Source organism: Cinclus cinclus, chromosome 12, assembly GCF_963662255.1.
Source record: "Cinclus cinclus chromosome 12, bCinCin1.1, whole genome shotgun sequence".
In the NCBI taxonomy this organism is placed as follows: Eukaryota; Metazoa; Chordata; class Aves; order Passeriformes; family Cinclidae; genus Cinclus; species Cinclus cinclus.
Window position 1 is genome coordinate 16,719,481 of NC_085057.1, and position 22,137 is coordinate 16,741,617.

Below are 22,137 nucleotides of genomic sequence, written 5' to 3' on the forward strand. Positions count from 1 at the left end.
GCTGAAGGCAGTGAATCATTCCCCTGTAAGGAAATGTGTTTCCCTGGGAGGTCAAGAGGGAAGAGTGTGTGGATGGGGTATATTGAGAAAATAGGATAAAATGAGAGCTTTTAACATTGGGAAAACTTGCAGTTTTCCTAATCCTGAAAGATGAAAACATTGTTTATGAGCTATCCCTGTCTGTTTCTGAGGGATACCCTTCAAGGAGGTAAGCCAAAATGTTAGCATATCTCAATGGCCAAAGCTTGTCTTCAGAGAGTGAGACTGAGAGTGACTGATCTTGAGAGGGGAATAGCTCCATGCCTTTTCACTCCTCTCTGTTCCACTGCTTTTGTTTATGTAATTTAATCTTGATTTATTACATAACATCTTCTCTGGCTCCGATGTATGACAAGAGCTTAAATTCCAGAGGGATCTTCCAGTTATCTCTGTCTTTCCTGCTTGGGAATTGGCTCACATCTTGACATATTTTGGGTGTACATGAAGAAAAGGCTCGGCACACCTCTCCCATGAGCTGACTTTTCAAACTTACCTTTTGGAATTTGAGAATGGTTATCATTAATGCAAGGTAGACATGTCTTTCCCAAATTAATCTGCTGTATAAATGTAATTTAGAATCCTGACACACTGTGCCCCAGTATTGAGTTTTCCCCACCATTTGAAATATTTTCTCAGTGTTTTACTCCTTATACACGTCTTGGTTGTTTTTTTTCTGTAGCTGTAGTAGCACGGGAAACACATGAAAAAACACACTCAGAAGTGGCTTTTATATTGAAATGCTGTTTGCTTTGAAAGAAACAATAATCAGGGAAGGAGAGTTTCCCTTAGCAGGTAATGCAAGTGCCATTTATATATGACAAAGCTAAAAACATAGATGGAAATTCTGTGAAGTGAGAGAAATTTTTTGTTATTTTGTGATGGTGTTAGTCCAGATGTCAGTAATTACTGGAAGCAAAACTGCTCACATGCCTCTTACCTCAGGTAGCCAGAACTTTTATGCAGTAAGAAACAAACTGCTTTTCTATGGTGGCTCACCAGTGAGGATATTTTGAGTATTTGAAAGGAGAGAGTTGACTTATGGGAAGTCAGTTTCTGCTTTAATATGATTAAACAAAATTGATTTTAGAAGCAGTGTATCAGTGATTAGGTAAATAATTGTATACATGTCTATATACACATACATAAATACAAACACAAAAACATTTGCCCATTTCTGCTGCCTGTATCCAGAGGTGAAGAACCTCTCAGTCTGTGGGGAAGGGAGTGCTGGCATCTTATGGAGAGTTCAGGTTTTCTTTAAGGGCTACAAAACATTGCCACTGGTGGCAGTAGGGTGTTCCCACATCCCTCCTGAGCTGCAGGAGAAGGAGCCTGTGCCTGGCAGCTCCCACTGCAGGTGATGGATGCTCAGCTTGTGTAAGGAGCTACAGATGCTGCCATTGACTCACGCTGGCTCTTTTTGTTCAGATCCAAGTGGGAGCTTATGTAATGTTCATTGTCACATTCTCAGTGCCAGCACTGTCACGTCAGCAGAGGGGAAGGATTAGCTCTCCCTTTTCATTCTTTATGGGTTGATTTTATGGGGTTTTTTGGGTTTGCTTTTTTTTATTTTGCTTTGTTTTGTTTTTCTCCCACCCTTTTTTGCAGCAGTTTTTGTTGTTTATGTTGTCAGGGAACAATCAGTTTCAGGCTGGTTTTAGTTTTGTGGTGCCTTTTAGGAGGGAGATTGTTAGCTTGGAGAGAATAAAAGAGCAGGTCCTGCAACTCTCTCAAAACTGATACATGGACGTGTTTCTAAAAGCAGTCTTATTTTTTCCTCTAAGTTCCTGTTCCCCACAAATCACAGTGGGCTCCTTAATACTCACATCTAGTGTGGGTGGAGACTAGATCCATTGTCCAATATTTATGTGGAGTGGGGAGAACCACACTTGCCTTCCTCAGAAGGGTGGTCCAGGACCAGCAGATGCTCCCCACTTTATGATTTCACAGGCTGCTTCTTTTTCCTGCAGTTTAATATTCCCGTGGAGAGCACATGAGTTAGAGGGGATCAATGCCACTTTGTTTGTGATTTGAACAAGATTAAATGGAGGAGGAGAATTGTTTTCTTCCTTCCCAGCAAGCAGTGTGTGGCCACGTTAGCTGTCAGTTACAGTAGAGAAACTGCATAGATGGAATCACAACAGTCTCAGGCTGCAAAGGAAGAAGGGATTTAAACCATGAAGTAATCAATTGAGGATGGCTTTAAATGCAATTTGGGGGGAATAAGTTCCTTTTGATTTTTCAGTAAACACTTCTGTGCTTTGTTAAAAGCATATAGGGGTCTGCTGGACTGGTATAGTAAAAGTTTGGCTCATTTTTGAAAAAATATTTATCCTTTTAGGTGATTCCCCCTGACACCATTTTTACATGCTAATTTAATAGAGGTGTTAATATGTTGCATAATGTGAATTAGAGATATTATAGGGTATTTTAGAATCAAACTGTTCAAAACCAGTGATCTCAGGTTTATTTCTTACTAGATTTTTAAGTGGAACAGAGAAATATTGTTATTTTGCAATAACATTTGCAAGTTACTGCTTGCAAACTGTTACAAGACTTTTTGTCATAGAGAAGCTTAAGCTCAGTTCTTTTATCAGTGCAGTTGTGTGCTTTATAGAAATGTTCTGCTAGATACTGAAGGCTGCCTGTGAGGTACCAAAATGGTGCTAGTAGTGGTCTGACATGGGATTTTCACTGAGGAACCAGCAGTTACCTTCATACACATCCAGTTTGGAGGGTTTGTGTGTGAGCTGAGTGTATTAAGAGGAATCTTATGACCCCAACCAACCATTTTACTCTTTTGCTGCCAAACAAAAAAGAAAAACATAAAAGGAAATTATTAGTGCCATGAAACATGACTGTGTAACAGACACTGGAGAGCATTATGCAGTACAGACTTACAAATGTCTGTTTTTATGAAACTGTCCGTGCAAATCCTCTTGTGATTTGCCAGGGTGGTTGATCCTGTTTTTATGACCAGGCACACCACAATAGCCAGTGTGAAGTCTTGGTTACAAAACAGGCTTTAAGGGACAAATCTTGATGAGTCCCAGATATTGGGCTTGGCTGGAGGTTGGAGAGGTGATGGAATCCTCTTTACTGTTCAGCACTGGAGCAGCATTAGTGTTAAACCTGCCCTTTCTGAAGGGATTTGCATGGGATGGTTATGTACTCAGGAATGAGCATGTCCTGTGCCTAAATCACTTGTGTTGCAGTGGGTAAAGAGTTTCTGTAAAGTCACTTAGGCTTTTGTGGCTTTCTCTAGGTACAGGGGAGCCCTGCTCCTTCTCCTCAAGTGGGGAAGAGCTCCCTTCTGCCTTGTCCTGCATCCTTGCTTTTTATTCGATGGTATCTGTAATAGTTAATTAAATAATGGTTTAGTAGTTCCAGTGCTAGTGGATCCTCTGATGAAAGTTATGTACAGAAATGCCATAAGTCCCCATACTGCTGTTTCACCTAAGAGTTTGGCTCACGGCATACACAGCCCTGCTGTGAACAACTATCGTGTAGAAGGGGGAAAGTTGCTTTCACATTTCTGTCTCAACCTTATATGTGAGAAGTGATTTTAAAGCTTTGCAGAGTGAAACGAAACATGAGGACAACAGAAAGGTGTCCAAATTCTCAAGGTTTCCTCATCTAGAAGTGGGCCTCCTTTCTGTGCAGGCTTGAGGAGGAGGCAGTCATCAGCACATGGCATTTACTTACTATCTGAAGTGTTCTACCTTAAAAAAGCAAAGCCCAAAAAACTTCAGAACTATTTTTATCTTTGCTGAAAGACAGGACATAATACATGAGAGAGGCTGTCTTGGATGTTAATTTGATGTGCAGTTGATTGCAGGGTTTAACTTCTGGGTAGGATAAACATGACAGCTCTTTTTTCCTCTCTGAGTAAGCAAGAGGAATTTTTCCGAGTGTTTCTCCCTAATATCCCAGCCCGGTTTCTCAGCAGCCTCACTGCTGATGAGGCACTGTGCTGGAAGGCTGTCTGGCTATCTGCTCTAAGGGTGGTGCCGAGGGTTTGATTTGGATTTCTTGGAGCTGTAACCCTCCTCAGGCACACATCCCACTCGGGACCAGCTCGGGGCCGATCCAGTGCAGAACTGAGAAGAGCCCAGGCCAGGTAATCAGTTTATCTCACAAAGTGCCCTTCCTGCAGCGATTGAACACCGAGCACAGCGTGCCTGCCTGTGCAAAGGCAGGAGATGGGGCAGGTTGGAATAACTCAGCCATGAAACAGTAGTGGCAGCCACAATCTGGCCCTGTTGTGTAATTCCCCTTGGTGGGAGGCTCCGAACTGGGTCAGATCGGTGTGAGAAACGAGGGCAGGCTCTGGGCTGTGCAGCGTGTACCTGCTGCCTGCTGCCACCGGGCTGGGTGGGAGCGCTCCGGGAGCCGGCTCGGAAGGACAGAGACGAGTGGCAGCACCACGGCAGGCACACGGGAGTTACCCATCTTTGTTTCACCCAGCTCGGCAAGATTTCATTAAGTCTTTTCGAAAACTTCTGTTTAACTCTCCTGCATGTGGCCGGGACTGCAGGCTGGTTTATACAGGACATGTACTTACTGCTAAACAAAAATCAAGCTGAGATTCGAGCACTTTTGTGCTCCTGTTGGAGGGAGAGCTCTCCACTGGGTTTGATTTTATCTGCAGAAGTACAGGGGTCCATATCCTTGCCTTTAAACAGTTTTCAGTGAATGTTTTGTGTTTTGATCTGGGGTTTTTTATTATTTATTTTAAGGTTCTGGGACAAATGAGGGAACACGAGAGAATGACACACAGGAGGAATACTGATGGGAGAAACTGTATCATGTGTCATTCTTTGACCTGGAGCCTTTAGTGACATTACAGCACTTCTGCTTTTGCTGTTTGTAGAGGAGACTTCATTCCTGCAATATTAGCAGTGTTTGTGTTTCTTTGGTTGGTTGGTTGGTTCTGTGTAAAAGAAAAAGTAAGCCACTGTTTTGAAATACACATAGACTTTAGCAAAACATTTGTTAGGAAAAACTTCTGATAATGGATGGCTTTGTATATGACTTGAAGTCACCAGACATCAGAAAAAAGGGATGCTGGAGGTGATGTTTTACAGCAGCCTGACAGCAACTGGGCTTGTACCTGCCTACCAGCAGACCACAAAAGCTGAATTAATATCTTTGGCTTCTATAAACTGGCACAGTTCCACTGAGCTAATTCAGGTTTTGGCCTTTCCTGCCATCTGTTTGACTAAACCAACTTATTTTGTGTGACACATGTAATAGTGGAGGGACTTCAGTTGTCTCTGCCTGGTGGTTAAGTGCTCCTGGGACTGAGTGGTGAAAGGCTTCCTGTTCCAAAGCCAATCTCTGTGAAGCCTTCTCTTCTGTGTGTTTACTCTCTTGCTGACACTCTTCAACGTTATTGAGGAGCTGAGAGGGGCAGAGCAGGAGCTGATGTGTTCAGCTGGAATAATTCAGCATACTCAACAGTTAGATTTTCAGTCCTGATTCAGGGGTGTTGTCTTTAACCTTCAGGTTTTTTAGTTAATCTGGTAACTGCTGAAACACAGCTTAAAATGAAATTTAAGTGTTAAATGAAATTAAATTTTAAGTGTTTATAGATATTTGAACTGCCTTCTCTGCTTTGAAGTTTGGGGTTTAGTATTTTTTTTGTTTGTTTAAGTGGCTAACAGTTCTCCAACATTTTATAGTTTACAGTGGAAATGTGGTATAAGTAGGGGGCAGTGGGAAGTGAGTGATGAGGAAATGTTTCCTTCATCTTTCTTTGTAGCTTTCTGGAGAATGTGTTGGTAGTAATTCTTCTGCAGCTTGATCTTTGAATACATCCTTTGCTTATGTTCCTTAAGATCAAGATGCCTTCTTTATTTTCTTCTCTTGGTTGTGTTTCTTTTCATCCATCTTACATGGCTCCTTTAGGATCATTCTGTGTGTATGGAAGAGGAGTGCTCAGGAATACCCATCACTGTTCAGAATTGACAGTGCATGATCTGAACAGATAAACTGGTGACTTTGCGATTGCCCTGGTCCTCTCTTCAGGCTTTATTTTTATGTTCTACCACAATTTCTGTGATGCACTGGATTGGTGTAGCAGAGAAGTTATGCACAGCCAGCCCCGGATCTTGTCCTTGAGAGAAAGGAAATGCAAATTTTGTCTGATCCATCCTACGTGTTTACTTTTCTTCCTGCCCTGTTTTACAAAGGGAGTTCAACTTTTAGAACCGGGTCTTCGTTGTCTTGAAGGTGACACTGTTTTGTTGTGTGGCTGGATCAGAGAGTTCAGCCAGGCTATGATGAGGAGCTGAGTGACCTTTGCAGTGGGTACAGCTGAGGCAAGAGGGGGTTTCTGTCTCTGAGCCACATCTGCACACTGTGATGCTGTTTGCAGGGATCAGGGTAACAGATATCCAGAGGGAATGCTGACACTGATCCTTTTCTGTATGCTTCCTGTTGGAATGGTAGTGTTCTGAAATTGTTCACATAATTTATTAATTTTTGCATCTCTGAAAAATCAGGCATTGATAGCAGCAATCTTCCTGCTGTTTGCATGTCCAGGATACCAATGAAGAGCTGGAGATTCTTCAACACTGGGCCTGTATCATTATGATCCATTTCTTAGGGCATTTGTTTTCTACACAAGATTTTGTGCTTTGTCGATATCTAAGTCTGTTATTTTAAAGGCTGATTTAGTTTTTTATGTGCAGTTATCCTGCTGTGATGTTGAGCCTTGAGGCTCAGAGTTGGGATTTGCTGGGCTCAGTACCTCTTTTGTGTCCTTCCAGGGCTGCCTCACGGTAGAACATGAGCAGGTAATGCACAAGGAGCACCACTGGGAATCATGTCAGACGAGTCAATCTCAGGGAGTGATCCGGACCTGGACCCGGACTTGGAGCAGGAGGATATGGAAGAGGAGGAGGAGGAAGATGAGGAGGAGGCGATGGAGGAGGACAATGATGGGGATGATGAGGAGGACTTACTTGATGAAAGTGGTGAGTGAATGGAGATGGGAATTTACATTGCTATAGAAAACTGGCTGTCACCCTTTGGGAGATTGTGTAAGGGTTGGGATTTGTCCAGCTCTTGGTAGGCAGAAGTCCTTATGTACCTGTTTACTCTAGATAGGTATTTAATGTATGTTAAATATGGTCTCCTGGCCAAAAAAAAATTTCCATCATGCAAACAAGCCACAAGTGTAAATTGTAAGGAGGATAGAATTCTTAAAATAGCTTCAAATTTTGGGGAAGCAACTATATAAAAAAGTAAATAAGTTGGTTTACAATTACTTGTATTATTTAAAGGATGTGGTGAAAACTAATGTATTTACATAATTGGCTTGCCCCATACGTAAATAGTTTGATGGATGCTATGGACAATTATTGCTCATTCACAATATCATCTTTAACAGCTGGAAAATGTTTTCTGCCAGCATACAGATCAGGTTCTCCTTTGTTTGTTTTGCAAGATGAAAAATAGAAGTGCTAAGTAGGTTGTCACCTTTTATCCTCACCTAGTTCCACCTGCCCTACTCTCCTCTTCAGGAGAGGAGCAGTTCAGGTCAGGGCTAATACAGGTGTTTGTGGGCCTGTGCTGGGCAGATTACATTTGAGTGTTACTGGATAACTGTTCTGGGTTACAGCATGATCATAGAAATGTTTGTTGGTCCAGAAGGGCTGATGTTCTAGGGCACGTAGACAGGAATGTAGAGCTCAGGTGGGAATTCCCCATGCTGAATTTGCCATCAAACTAGGCAGAACCTAAGAGGAGGCTCTATTTTCTTCCTTTAAAATTGCAATTTTTAATAATTTAAAGGGGTATGCAGGTATTTGAATAAAACTACCTAAACCAACTGAGAGTGGTCTTCCTTTTCTCAGCATAGAATGTGCCAAAACCAGATACTTCTATCTTTTAGTTACTAAAGAATTTTTGGCTTCAAAATAAATTGTTGTCCTCAAGTGTTGTTTGTTTTGTTGTTATACTTTTTCAGCTATGTGCTACTTGAAGATGCTGTTTTGATTTTAAATGCTTTTATATAAATGTTTACACAAAAAAAAAAGTTTGTTTTTTTTTTTATTCACACGATGGCTTTTTCTAATGAGAAAGTAGCAGCAATGGAAGTGTTAGTTCAGGTAAGAAACAAGGGAATTCCCAATATCAACACAGATAAGAGTGACAAGGTCACAGATTGCTCTGTCTCAGAGACTGGTGATGATGATGTCACTCTGTTCACAGGACCCTGCAGCCAGTGGAGCAGGAGGAAGTGTGACATGGTTGTCAAACTTCTATTAACACAAGGGAGTTTCTGTATATCATATCCAATGGGTGATTCCCCATGGTTATTTTATCACTGATTTATGTACTTTATCATCAACACCTATATTATTGTGAGTGAATACTCACAGTTGTTTGTCAGGATTATTCTTTCTAAAGCAAACGAGATCAATGTAAGCATACAGGACATTGTGAACTACTAATGACAGCTAATTATTTTCGTGTTAAAACACTAGAAACATGTTTTTGTTTTATATATTTGTACTGACTAGTTAAAAATAAATTTTAACAAATGTAGAAAATAATGAGGGACAGTAAAAAGAATTTACGTAAAACAAACAAAATATGTTTATGGTTGTTCATTAGGTACAAGGGAAAACTCCCTTCCACGAGCTGAGCAAAGCTAGATTGCCTCTAATATTTCAGATTGTTCAGCTTTAATTCTGTCTGACACAATATCAGAATGCTTTCTGGGTGCTTAGATATATAATTATTATCTTCTATGGAGGTGTCCAGTGTGCTTTTCCTGATATATCCTTACAGCTACACACTGCCTCCAAAATGTCATTTGGCATCTGTATCACCTTAGATCTAATATAAACCAGTCTCCTGCTCTTTAGCCTATGAAATATAACCAGCTTCAGAATTAAGAGGTTCATTTTATTTTGCCCATCTGATGTAGTCCTGTCGCTTCATAGACTAATCTCATTCATAAATATCCTATTTGGAACAGACAGTTTTATTCATAAGAAGGGATGCAGTGCTCTAATGTTTATATTATGAACCTTTTAAGAAACTTAATTTTCATAATTTCTGTTCAAACTTTGTTCTCCCTATTCCCAGCTGTGCTGTACTCCTCCCCTCCTGGTATTGTGGTTTTTCTGATCCCTCTGGGGATCCTGGGGGGATCTTTCCCTTGGGGATGGGCTGGTTCATATCTAGCACTATAAGCTTTAGATGATTATTAATCTTTCACAGCCATTTCCTTGGAGGGATGACAGGCTGCAAAAACATTTTTTCCCAAACTGAAACTGATTACTCGTTTTAAATAATAGTGATTATATACAGTTTGCTTACAAACTAGTGGCTTTGTTTTGGATTTCCATGTATTGATGGTGACTCAAATAACTTAAGAACTTTCCAGTTTTAATGTAATGTTATCCACACTTGGTGGTGGTCAATAATATCATCTCAGACTTAGCAGTGACTTGTGTTTTGCATGTTTAAGGTGTTTTTGTCTTTCTGATGCTTGTATGTGGAGTTAATCCTTTTGTGTAGTTTCAGTTTCATGGTCTTCTAGGAGTTTTTTACATTCTGGTACTTGAGTGATGTCTTCAGTTTTGGCATCTTTTCTTATTTCTGCTCAGTTTTGTTTGCATTTAGTAAAGGCTGTCCTATAGGTGGTCTAAAGTTTAGTTTGTGCTTGTATGGTACAGGCTTTCAGTATTGAATAACACAGCTCTTCAACCTTTGCCCTTGCCCTCAAGGAAAAAAAAAAAAGAGCATGAACATTTCTGATTTTCTGAATATTTCTGGGGAAGTGAAAGCTAATAGCCACATGGCTTACATCCTTTATACATTTCATCAGTGGTGGCCAGTTAATAAACCTGAGCATCGTGTAGGAGCTGTTACAGCTTTAGTCTTTTTTTTTTTTTCCTAGAATGTTCCTTCCAGAACATACCTATACTGACACAGCCCCTTCCCTGGCTGCCAGACTGCACACCCATCCCAGCAGCACGATTCAATCCTAGCCAGAGGCTGCCACTGCTTTTCCAGCCTTGTCATCCCTGCCCACTTCATCTGTTTTCTCATCACTTGTGGGTTGCAGCACCTGTTTTATCATGTTTGATTTTGTGATAGCAATGCATGACTGCTAGGAACTTTTTTTGTTAACTCCCTAAGTCGTTTTCACTATAAATGTGATGTACTGATGACTGTGGAGATAAAGGGCTGTTTCAAGTCCTGCACTTTTTCTCTGATCTTGGTTGCTCAGGACTGTGTAGGACTCCATAGGAATAAAAGCTGATTTGAGCAAAGAGGAATCAAACCTCCAATATGGATTTTAGAGATAATTTCAAATGCATGGACTGTTTATACCTCAGAGGATTCTCAAGGAAAGCTGTTGAGCGTTAGAATGAATTCCACTGTACTGTTCTGTTTTTCCACTGTGGGAATGTCTCTGGATTATTCTGACTGATGTCTCTGGAATTAATTATCTCTTATTCATACATATTTCTGTAATTCTGCTATTAATAGTGATGGCAAGTTGCTTGTTTTCTTACCTCTGAGTGTATGGGTTAAACACTTTCTTAAAGTGCAGTTCAGGGTAGAAGTGGTTGTTCAGTTCTCTCAAAGATGTCTTAATGAGCACAAGCATTCAGACACTGTCCTCAAGGGCTTCTAGTCATGTTTGCATTACAGGATGCATGGTACAGCAGACAGGGATTTGAATCAGTACTTTTAGGGTATGCTAGTGAACAATGTTCCAGTACTACAGTAGTGTTGCAAATTGATACCAGGCAACACCTAATAATAACATATTAGATGATGCTGTTGTGATAAGACAAACTCTGTGGAATTGGCCTTATCTCCTGCCCTGTGTTGTGCACTTTTTCTGTTTTCCTGTCCCCTCTTTCTTTCCCAGGGATAGGAACATGCAAGCTCTGTGACATCTGTTTGACTGCTGGAGAACTGGAGGAGCTTCCTCTTCCCAGCTCAGACTCATACTGTTCCTCCTACTCCCTGACAAAGTGCTGGAACAAACTAAGACTGGTTTGTGTGGGGTTTTGTGGACATATAGACTCTTAAAGAGAGGTGAATAAGAAGCACAGTTGGTTGGTGGTGCAGAATAGCACCTCCAGGAGAGGAGGACACGTGTGTAGTGAAGTTTTGCACTGCAGCTCCTTGTTAGGGTGAGGGCATCAGGAAATCTCAGAACATCTGAGAGATTGGCACATGAGGTGAGTGAGGTGGAAGAGAGACCCTTTTCCTCACCCAGGCCTCTTAAAACTGCCCATCCTGCTTATGACATTTGACAGCTCAAACAGGGCTCCCTTTCCTTTCTGCAGCATGATCCACAATGTATTTCACGAGCTGCTTTCTGCTTGAACTTGAACTGCCACTTGGTACTCACAGTGTTGAGCTTCCCTCCTTGATACCAAGGCAGGAGTTCTTGACTTCAGATGGCAGCCACTGCTGATCCAGGCTTGAAAAGATCTCTGCTTCCCTTGAACCCTCATTAGAGGGAAGTCTGTTCATTTAAAGGGGTCGTGTTTGGCCAGAGTTTCCTACAACTTTCTCTTGGTTGTTGAGGAAAAGATGTTGGTGTGAAATTAGAGAAGTATGGATTTTGTTTAATATGAAGCTCCTTTGTGGCTCTTTGTGGGACATCATTGTGGGGTGCAATTACATTGAAAGGGAAATCAGTTCATAGGTGCCTGGGCAATTTCTTTGTCTAATCTGATGAGTAGTTAACACCATACTTATGAGAAAGTTCATTTGCATCTGGAGTTATTAAAGTTGAAATTATTTTGGAAATCTGTTTTTAAAGTCATGTGGAAGTATGGGTTAATATTTCTTTGAATGATACATGGATGCATCCTTGAGGTGCAGAGATCTGCTGCTCATTTTGGAGGTGGTGTTATTCATGTGCTTCCTACCCCAAAGCATGCTATCTTTTCTTCTCCCCAACAAAATGCTGGAACAAAACAAAACTGGGGAGTGTGGGAGTGCCCAACTGGGTGTGTATGGTTGGGAACAGAGCAATTTTCTCTGGGAAGAGAGGAAAGTCTTTGGTATAAATTGTTCATTTTGCAGGCTCCTCCTCCTCCTCTAACATGTGAATTTTTGCTTTTTGACTGTAGTTATGTATTAGGTCATGTTATACTTACCTGTATGAAACAGAGAGGGGCAGAATACGGAGACAGTCTCCTATCTTGCTAAATGGTATCATATTGTATATAATTTTATATCCATATTTAGAAAGGTCTATCTTGCTGGAGATAAAAAAGGAGAAGAAAATAGGAACTGCTGTTAGAAAGTAATTTCCCTGCACTTTCTGCCCGAAATGAATGGTCCTGCTGATGTTGGTAAATGAGGATTTGTTCCAACAACCTGAAACCTTTTGCCTTTTACTTCTGACCAGACTGCGCAGCATTTTCTTTTAGGAAATGCTGTTTTTAATTGTCCCTCCTATCTGCTAGAAAATTAAATTGATTTCTTAAGAAGAGGAGAAGCAATTAGGTACTTCATGCTTTAATCTCTCCACTCCTTTTAGAAGGAGACCTTTCACAGCTGTGTCTCCAGGTGGCACCAAGGGCTGATGGGCATCCGAAGGTCGAGGCAGCCTCAGAGAACAGAACTGCTCTTTGAGGAGCCCTGCTTCCATCTGCTGCAGTGTGTGGCACAGTGGCCTTGGTTGCTGTGTGCTTTCTGCCTCAGACTGGTGATGTGTGCTTTCATCTCCTGTCCTTGTTTATCTGGATGCAGGTGCTGGGGCTAAGGAAAGGCACAAGCCCATCAGAGTAAGCATGGAGTGGAGAGCAGGCTCTTTGTGTTGTTTGAAAGTGGATGAGGTGGAGCAAAAGGTCTGGAAAGAAACAGAAGTAAGGACTTTATCTAGAAAATCACTGAAGACAGTCACGAAAGAAGCTTTAATTGTAAACTCCCCTATGGTCTGTATAGACCTGTACCAGAGTGGTGAGTCTCCATAAATTATAATCCTGCAGTTTAATCTACAAATGGATGTTTGCAGTTCACAAGGTGGATTTCTTGGGGAAAGGGAAGAGTGATGAATGATATAATCTCACTTTTCCTTCTTGATGGACTTCCCTATGTAAATTCTTTTATTTGGGTTACTTGGGGCTGGATGCAGCTCCCTCTAGAGCCCTCCAGTACTATTTCCAAGGAAGCTGGAAGGGCAAATCCTGGGGGAAACAAACCTCTGCTCAACATAGATTTGCTGCCTGTGCAAAAGCTCTGGCTTTAGTAAAGAGACAGATGTGAACTTTCATATACCATTGTGCACTTTGATTTTCTTTAAAAGCCAGGTAGGTTTTCATGCTTGTAGCAACTTTATGTAGACTGTCTTCCAATCCAATAATTTCCTGCAAATAGAATGGCTTGTGTGGTATCATAAGAGGTACAAAAGCAATCACTACCTGTAAAAGAATTTACTTGTCAGATAATGTCCTGCCTATTGACATGTGTTTAAACTTAATCAAATTGTAGGAAACAGCATGATGTTAGAAAATTATCCTTATGGATCAGAATGCTTAAATGTACTTTATCATACAGGTGCAAAGTGTTTGGCTCACCCTCAGATGGTTGTGGGTAACTCAGTAAATGTGCATCCAATTGCAGATAGTGGATGCATTCCTCGGGTGATGTACTGTAACTAAGAAGTTGAGAGGGTTTTGTTGTTCTCTTAGTTCCTGAAAGTGCTAGGAGCTCTGTATGTGCTCAGCATACGCTCTCTGTGTCCACAAACCTTATGTTTGTCACTTGTGTTGGTTTCTTAAGAACCTCAAAAAATTAGGAGCTGGCTGGCTTCTATGTTTCCACAATCCAGCTGAATAAAATACAAAATACACAGTTAGTAACAAAGGTAGAAAGAGACAGGGATGGTAGCATTCACAGTTTTAGACCTGGTTACTGAGTAATACTGGAGGGTTACATTGAAATTGCACAGGAGATTCGCCTCTCATTTAGGCAAAAGCCCCACTGATACTCTGGGAACTTTGCTTCGTTACAGAAGGCTGCAGATTTTACCCATTGTTTTTATCCTGGTGGTTTCCCGGGAGCACGGTGCGTGTGTCAGAGCAAAATGATGTTTGTGTGTGCAGTCCGAGGGGCTTGGCCGTGCCCAGCCAGCGAGGGTCCCCGTCCCCTGTTGTGCGGACCCTGTTGCACCCAACTTCCTTGAACGGGATTCGTTGGACTCACTCATTGGCGTTGTTAAAGGAAAATCCTCTTGGCTGCTTTGCTGGGAGCAGCCAGCGCCGGATGCTTTGTTGTTTCCCCTCTGCCGAAGCTGCGGGTTGCCCGTCTGGGCATCCCGCTGTGCTGGGGCAGTTTGGGTGGTGCGGGGATGGCGAGGTCCCTTTCCTACAGGCTGCTCGCCAGTGAATCGGGGAGGAGCGGTGCCTGAGCTTCGGGGGCTTTATTGACTGACTCCAGCCTTCTAACTAACCCCGTGAACCAGGTTGTTCTCAGCAGGGTGAGGTGTGGCCTGGGGGCTGCTGTGGGAAGGAAGGATGAGATCCCGAGGAGTGCTGTCCCCCAGTCCCCTGCGCAGGGGCTTGAGGACTGCCGATGTTGCGGGTCGGTGGCTGAGCCTTTGCCGGCTGCCTGCTCTGTCCCATCGCGGGGACTCGTTCCCGGTCTCCCCGGCTTATCCCGAGCGTATCCCGAGCAGGGGAAGGCTCCGAAAGAAAACGTCGGTGGCTCCCCTGCCCGCCTCGCAGGCTCTCTGACAGCGGCTTCCTTTTTGAGAGGGTGGCACGAAGTCTGGCACAGTCTGAGTGTTGCATAACCTGGAGTAATGACTTGCTTTACTTCTTTAAAAGGAGGTGATGACGCCAGAGCTCTGCTTCCTTCAGAGCCGCCAATTGGGCGCAGGGACCGGCAGATCTCGTGAAGTGATGCGGTGTTATAACCAGCTACGCTTTCCCCCCTCTTTTCTCCCCCCTTCCCTTTGATCTATTGCGTATGATGGAATACAAAATAGGAATCTTTCTATGCAGTTCAGGAGCAGCCCACGTCCATGGCTCTGCATTTTCTATATATATATGTATATGGAGTTTCTCAAATGTTTTCTTGCCTCGCTTTTATCTCTTCTCTTAAAGCTGTCACAAATGTGAGAGTAGCATGAAGGTGTGGGGAGCAGGGTCAGCGAGTGAGCAGCTATTAACAGAACAAAGAATTGCTCCCAGTGGTCTTCCTGCTTTTCTGATAAACTTTGCCAGATATAGAGGTTGTGCTTCATTGGCCAAAAACTTTCTTTTTTCTTTTCATGAAACCAGAAACTAACAAAGGACAGTCCCACTGCTCCTCTGACCTGTTCAGTGCCTTTTCCCCCCGTGTACATTTCTGACTGTCAGCTTTGTACCACACCTTGCCATTGCCAGTAGATACTGTATTCCCTCATCTGCAACTTCTGTAATGGTGATGAAATCATATGGAAACTAATTAGCAAATTTGTAATGTGGCATTTTCCCTCTTGAACAGGTAAGGAATGGCGAAGTCACTTTGCCGAGTTCACCTGATGTGTGAAGAAGCCAAAGTGAAAATCCTCTGGTTTACATTTTAGGCAGCACCCATTTTATGTTCAAATGTACTAGGTGAAACACTTCTTTGATTTTCATCTGAGTTTAAAACCATGCAAGGGGTCCTTAATTTCATTTTCTCCTAATTTGTGGTATTGTGCTGGTTTTAATGACTGGTTAAATAAAATGTGCATGTAGCTATAGGTTATGCAAGTGTAATGTTAAATAATAAAAGTGTGGGAGGAGGTGAGGAACTGTTTCAATTAAATAAGCTGTATTCTTCAGATTGTAAAACAGTATCATATCACAGCTGTTACTTTTATTTATCTTTTTAACTTCTTGCTTAGGCTTTAAAGAAACCACAACACTGAACTTTTGAACTTTTAGAAGTGTCTGGTTCATTGTTTGGATCAAAATATTTTTTATTGACAGTATTTTGTATTGCAGTTATTTAAAATGTCTTGTTCACATTTTCTTCAATATGCAGTTCACTGACTCAGCCGCAAAAAAATTCTAAGTAGGAGTCAAAGGACTTTATTTTCACTTGCAAATATGCAAAAAGGAAAGAGGCAGGAGAAAGCTACAAGATAAAATCTTTTTGGACTAGGTGAACAGAAACTTCTAGTTTAAATTTCTGTCCAAAGAAATTTTGCAATTAAAACATCTGCAGGTAATCTTCATCTATGTAAAGTATTTAAATACTTGAACTGTTAGAAGTAATTTAAAAGTGGTATTTTTGTGTACCCAGCTTGTGATTTATGTGAAATTTGCACATAGCTGAAAATGAATGGAATGAAATTAAAGTTGTACCAAAAAACTCTTCAGTGGTGCACAAATATGTTATCTACATCAGCAGAGAAATTTAGCAAGTTCCAGAAATGAGGAATCAGTTTCTTGTACTTGGGATTATAACTCAATGGATTTTAATTTTGCTTAAAAAGATGATACATATCTATGGCATAAATTCTTCAATTTTGAATCATTATATCTTGTCTAGTAACAGCTTGTTTTCTTTGGTACATTTAAACAACCTTTGAAAGCCTTGGAATCTCAAGCAGTGTGTTTTGCCACAGTGCCAGTGTGAAAAGCATTTGCAAGAGGCACTGCATTGTGTCACTTCCTGTGTTTTCTGCAATTAGATTTTTGTTACATTATGTACAACTTCCCAACTTCCTCCCACTTATGATTTAGATGAGTTTGGGACAGAAAAGACACCAAGATTTATATTAATAAAATAAAATAACAAAAAACAGATTTATCAAATTTTATGTCTTATGGTTCAGTCTAAAACTCACTAAAGTCAATGGAAAAACTCCTCTGGTTTTCCATGGTTGGTTTAGATCTTATAAAAAAGTATTTTTATTTGCAGCGCAGTGTTTGTTTAAAAAGCAAATGATTCTCAAAGCTCAGCAATACTCATTTGCTAACACAGAGTGTTGTGGAGTCCAAATGTGAGTCTGTCTGAACTGTTCTGGGTGGATAGAGACAGCACCTTATACCATGTCCAACTCAAACCTGGTATTCTTGTGTGTTTTCTGTGTTACTAAAACAACATGGAAACTAGGACAGGGAAAGTGGCTGTAATGATATGTGTATGTGCTACTAGCTGGTGCTAATCAAGAGTGAAATGTGGCTGCCAAGCCTAGTTCACCTTCAGTAATTTACAATTTGGGTTAATAGGCAGCTTCCCTGTGCAGTGGAGGTCAGTGGGGTGTGCAGAAGGAACTGGTGGATGTAGAGCAGGGCTGGGAGAAAGCCGTGGGGGGGGGACAGGACTGGACTCTGCAGCCAGCATGGAGGAACTGAGGGTGGGCAAGAAAGGTCTCTTCTGCTTTATGGGGTGGTGATGAGGATGAACAGCCTGGAGAGAAGGGAACAACCTCAGCTTGCAGGGACCAAGAGAGGGGTGGCACGTTATAGATCCAGTGCTGCTCTCTGACGCTGTCCTTGCTGGGCTTGGATCAGGTCAGTGTTGAGCAGTCATGGAGGTGCTCAGCCTGTGGAGCAGGGATCGAGAGGTTCAAGGTGGACAACAGGCATGAGACTGGGGAAGGAGCTACTCCACCTTGAAGGAAATGCATGTTTTGGGACATTTTGTTGAAATTTATTTAGTTTAACTGACCTCAGTTTGATAATCTTCTTTGCTATATAGAGGAACTAGTGTCCTGAAACACTTTACAGTCAAGTATGAAAATACAAACTTCATAGTGTTTGGGATTTTTTGAACAGGTAATCTCCTAAGTTGTTAGCAAGGGAATCTCTCGCATGACAAAGGTTTTTAGAGAAGCCTCTTGTGATGTATAACACAGTTTGTACAATTGCAGAGAGCTTGAGATGAGGAGGGTGAGGTGTGACAGCTGGGCAAGACTTCAGACCCGGTACGGAAGGGAGAACATTGTTCCTTACTGGCAAGACTGGCCTCACGGAAAAGCTATTCAGTAAATGACTTGCCTGTAACAAGATTACCTTCCATGGGGAGATCATTTTATAAACTGACTGTTTCAGGCAGATCTAATTCTTGCTTGTGTGAATATGTATTTATCCTGGCTAGCACTGGTGGCCTCGCCAGTGGGCTGTTGTGAGTAGAGGAGCTAGAATTTCCATTTTGCACACTAAGGTGAAGAAAATTCTCTTTTATTCCTGTGTGCAGAAGGACAGATATAGGTTTCCTTTTCCCCCTGTGTATAGAACTTCCATTTTTCTCATGCTTGGCTGCTGTAATATGAATGTGTTTTGGTTTAACCCCAGCTGGCAACTCAGCCCCACACAGCCACTCACTATGCCCTAGTGGGATGAAGGAGAGAATTGGAAGGGTTAAAGTGATGAAGTTTGTGGGTTGAGATAAAGATAGTTCAGCAAAGCAGAACAAGGGATTCATCAACTCCTTCCCATGGACAGGCAAGTGTTCAGCCATCCCCAAGAAAGCAGGGCTCCATCACAGTAACAGTGACTTGGGAAGACAAACGCCATCATTCCAGACATCCCCCCTCTTCTCCTCCTCCTCTCCCCAGCTCTATATGCTGAGCAGGACACCATATGGGCTGGGATATCCCTGGGACCCGTTAGGGTCAGCTGTCCCAGCTGTGTCCCCTCCCAACTCCTTATACACCCCCAGCTTCCTCACTGGTGGGGCAGTGTCAGAAGGAGAAAAGGTCTTGACTCTGTCTTAGCCCTGCTCACCAACAGCAAAAACATCTCTGTTATCAACTCTATTTCCAGCACACATCCAAAGCATAGCCCCATACCAGCTGCTGTGAAAAAAATTAACTCTTTCCCTGCCAAAACCAGCACTGTGTGTTTTGCAAATACCCAGATGTATTTACCCAGTATTTGTTATTTGTTTTTAAACCTTGCTTTCCAGTTTCATTAATCTGTTAGGTCAGATGCTGAGGTCACGTTTGCTTATTTATTCCAACCCTACGAAGTCCTTATAAGGCCTGTTACAAGATCCTTGGCTACACACTTCTTTAATATATCTGTCCCTCTTTTCCTCCTCGATAAACAATGTGTGCCAGCCAGGCTGTTTAAATCTGTGACATAGGTGAAAGGCTCTCTTAATTGTAATACAGTTGTTTTTTTGGTTTGTTGTTGTTGTGGGGTTTTTTGTTGTTGTTGTTGTTGTTTTTGTTTTCTTTTTAAATGTATGTAGTTCTAATTATGAAAAAGCCTCTTGGGTTTGTTTCAAAGTTGTGATATACCCCAAAGCACTGAGGGTGTTTTGATGGCAGCAAGCAGTTGCAGTGCCCTGCTTACCCTCTCAAATAAAAGGTCAAATGAAAATGGCTGGAGTAACACAAAGGGGAACTGGGCTCTGCCCTAGCTGTGCTTTTCAGATCAGTTTTTGCTGTTGTGAGGGCAGCTCATTGTCCTGCAGGTCTGTGCTGGGGCTGTTCAGACACTGCCTGCTTTGGGTTTCTTGTGCATGTCCTGGTTTTCCCAGCGCTCCCTCAACAGTTGTTTCAAAAAACAGCTGACTTTGTTACATGGACAAATGCTCACTACCAGCAAGCTCATTTCACTATGTGTCTCTCAGCCCAGGCTTGCTGTTTATTACTGGCATTAGATATGGCTGTGAAGGGAATTGGACATGGATAAAGTCTCTGTAACACTGAAGAAGGTTAGGCAGGATGGAGTTCGGCAATAGCTTTAAAGGACTTATTCTTTACTTGTTTATTCTCTCTTGTGCCTGTCCTCGTGCAGGTGAATGGCTGGGACAAAGGCTCGCTTAAAGTAATCTCCCATTCCACAAATTCTGACAAGTTCTTTCCTGGAAACTAAGAAACTTGCAGTGGTCTACAAGCTGCTGCTTGGATGCTCTTCCACCTGTTTTTGTGGAAACATGTTACCAGCTCCATCAAATTGCTCAAGTTTCAGTCTCAGTTGTTCAGGTTTCTTGCAAATTAGCAGGCATCATGCAAATAGCTCATAAAATCACAGTCGTTTTCAAAGCTAGAAAGGCTGTACTCCTTTTTTGCATCTCCTTCCCACCAACTTTTCCTTACGTGCTCTGAAACTCGGAAGCAGAGTTATTGTCCTGAGTGTCCCCTGCTCTGAACCTCCTGTTGTCTGTTGGGATTCCCCTTGCGTGGGGCCCCACCAGAGCCTGAACGGTTATGTAAGGATTTTTATTTTATTCTCAGTCTTGGTCTCTGCCACTAGTTGAACTGGATCACAGGCTGGGTGAATGGGATCTGATCCGTACGGCATGCAGCTCTGCTGCTCCAGAGGAGAGAGACCTCCCCCGTACACACCCACTCAGCCTCCCTGCTCCTCTTCTCTCTTCTAAAACTCTTTTCCCAGGCATAACTGAGATTGCTCATGCTGATGGGGAGCTCTGATGGGAAGCTCTAAGGAAGCCAAAGAGTCCCGGCAGCACAGCTCCAGGCATCGGTCCCCAGTGGAGCAGCAGCTACCTCGGGCAGGGCTGTGCTGTTTGAGTCTCCAAGCAGGGGAGGAGATAGTGACAATTTTTATTTAGGCTGAACACGAGGCATATTTAACTAGTTATATAACAGTGACCCTGGTCTGTCTTGGCTGGGTACAGAGAGGATATATACGTACTGCTTCTCGTCACGCCAGCTGGGTGGATTCAAGCGCTAGGAGCTATTTACCAAAGTTATTTTCAGAAACTTTAAGTGCAGGTTTCCCTGCCTGTAGCCTGGACTGTCTTATCAGGAGCCTTTTCCCACCTGCAAACTGAACAGCCAGTGAGAGTGGATTTAGTGCTCGCTGGGCAGTGATAAGGAGTTGTCAGGAGTGACTGGAAACTTTTGTCCTGAAGACCCTGAGACAAGAACAGCAGAAGAGCTGAGAGTGTGAGGCCACGTTGAACAAGTGTGCAGGCAAAGAGCTCCCCTCGGTGCACTGAGCAGAATGCTACTCTTGGATGAGTCTCAGCAGTTTCCAGGTAGGACACAGGCGGGGGATTTTGTGGGTTTATTTTTCTTTTTCTCCCGTATTTTCTTTTGCCTCTTGCTTTCCTGTTACAGGCCATTCATTTTCCCACCCCTGGGCTGGAGCACCCCACTTAGTGGCTAGTAAAAAGTATCAAGAACCAAGGCTCTTCTGTAGGTCTCAGGTTTTAATATGCTCCCTACCAGGCAGGGATGGACAAGGTGGAGATTTCACAGCCTTCCCATGCCTTTTGGCCTGGTGGAGAGGACATGAGATGGAATCTCTCTCTTCCTTTGTGCCTATAATTCAGAAGTCTTTGGTGATGTGACATTCTGGGTTTGGCTGTTAATGTTTCTGCTGCTGTTGTGTTGTAATGCTGCAAAAGTTATTCTTTCCAAGAGAGGAGGCAGTTGTTAATAGCAGTATCATTTTATACCCACTGTCCTCTCCCCCACCCCCTTTGACTTTGTGTTTTCCCTGCAACATCCTACTTGATAAGAGTTTCAAGAGCTTCTTTTGTCAGTGAAATATTTGGTGGCTTGCTGACTGGGCAGCAATCTGGGCACCAGGCAGAGCTGTTGGTGCTTGCTCCAGATCCCCTAATTAGTGCCTAAGAGACTAAAAGCTACTTGGCTGTTTTCCCCCGTATCAAATGGAAGATGGTTGTGAAATCCTAACAGGAATTTACAGTTTGGGGATAGCTGCCACTTAATTTGTTTGCTGGTGGGAGGATGTTGTGTGTTGGAAAAAAACTCTGTTCAGATTTGAAGAACTTTCTAAATTTGTAATTTAACTTCTTACTTTGAGGTGAGGTACTTTGTGATGCCAAGCTTCTTGCATGCTGTTCATGTGGCAAATACCTCCAAAGTTATGCTGTGAACCTAACAGACTGATCAAAAATTGTCCCTAGGAGTTCCAGCTCTGGATTCCTGGTTTATTACAGAAGTGCAGTTGTCATGAGGAGTTTTTACAGAAATAAGCCATGCAATATTTATTACCCATTAATGGGAAGGAGGGGGGGTTCTAGAAAAAAAAATCCATCTTATTTCTCTGGTTGTGGTGGCAGGACAAAGAAGCTAATTCTGGGAGAGTGTGAACTGAGAAAAGGAGGGAATTACAGTAGCAAATTAGTTTGGATAAATGAGGAATCTGGGTGATGATACAAATGGCTTATGTAACT

The 22,137-nt window shown here is 42.4% G+C and overlaps 1 protein-coding gene across 3 annotated transcripts in view; it reads left to right on the forward strand.

Moving 5' to 3' along the window:
- The first annotated feature begins 6,868 nt into the window (after positions 1-6,868).
- The window catches only part of RAD54L2 (RAD54 like 2), a 43,775-nt gene continuing 28,506 nt past the window's right edge, over positions 6,869-22,137 (forward strand). The window contains exons 1-3 of one of the 3 annotated variants that reach the window (XM_062500738.1): positions 6,869-7,016; positions 17,248-17,254; positions 18,384-18,398. In XM_062500738.1, coding sequence (XP_062356722.1) covers positions 6,869-7,016; positions 17,248-17,254; positions 18,384-18,398 — 170 coding nt within the window. Of the gene's footprint in view, positions 7,024-17,247; positions 17,255-18,383; positions 18,399-22,137 lie in introns of all 3 variants that reach the window. The other 2 variants (XM_062500737.1, XM_062500739.1) reach the window with 2 other exon arrangements.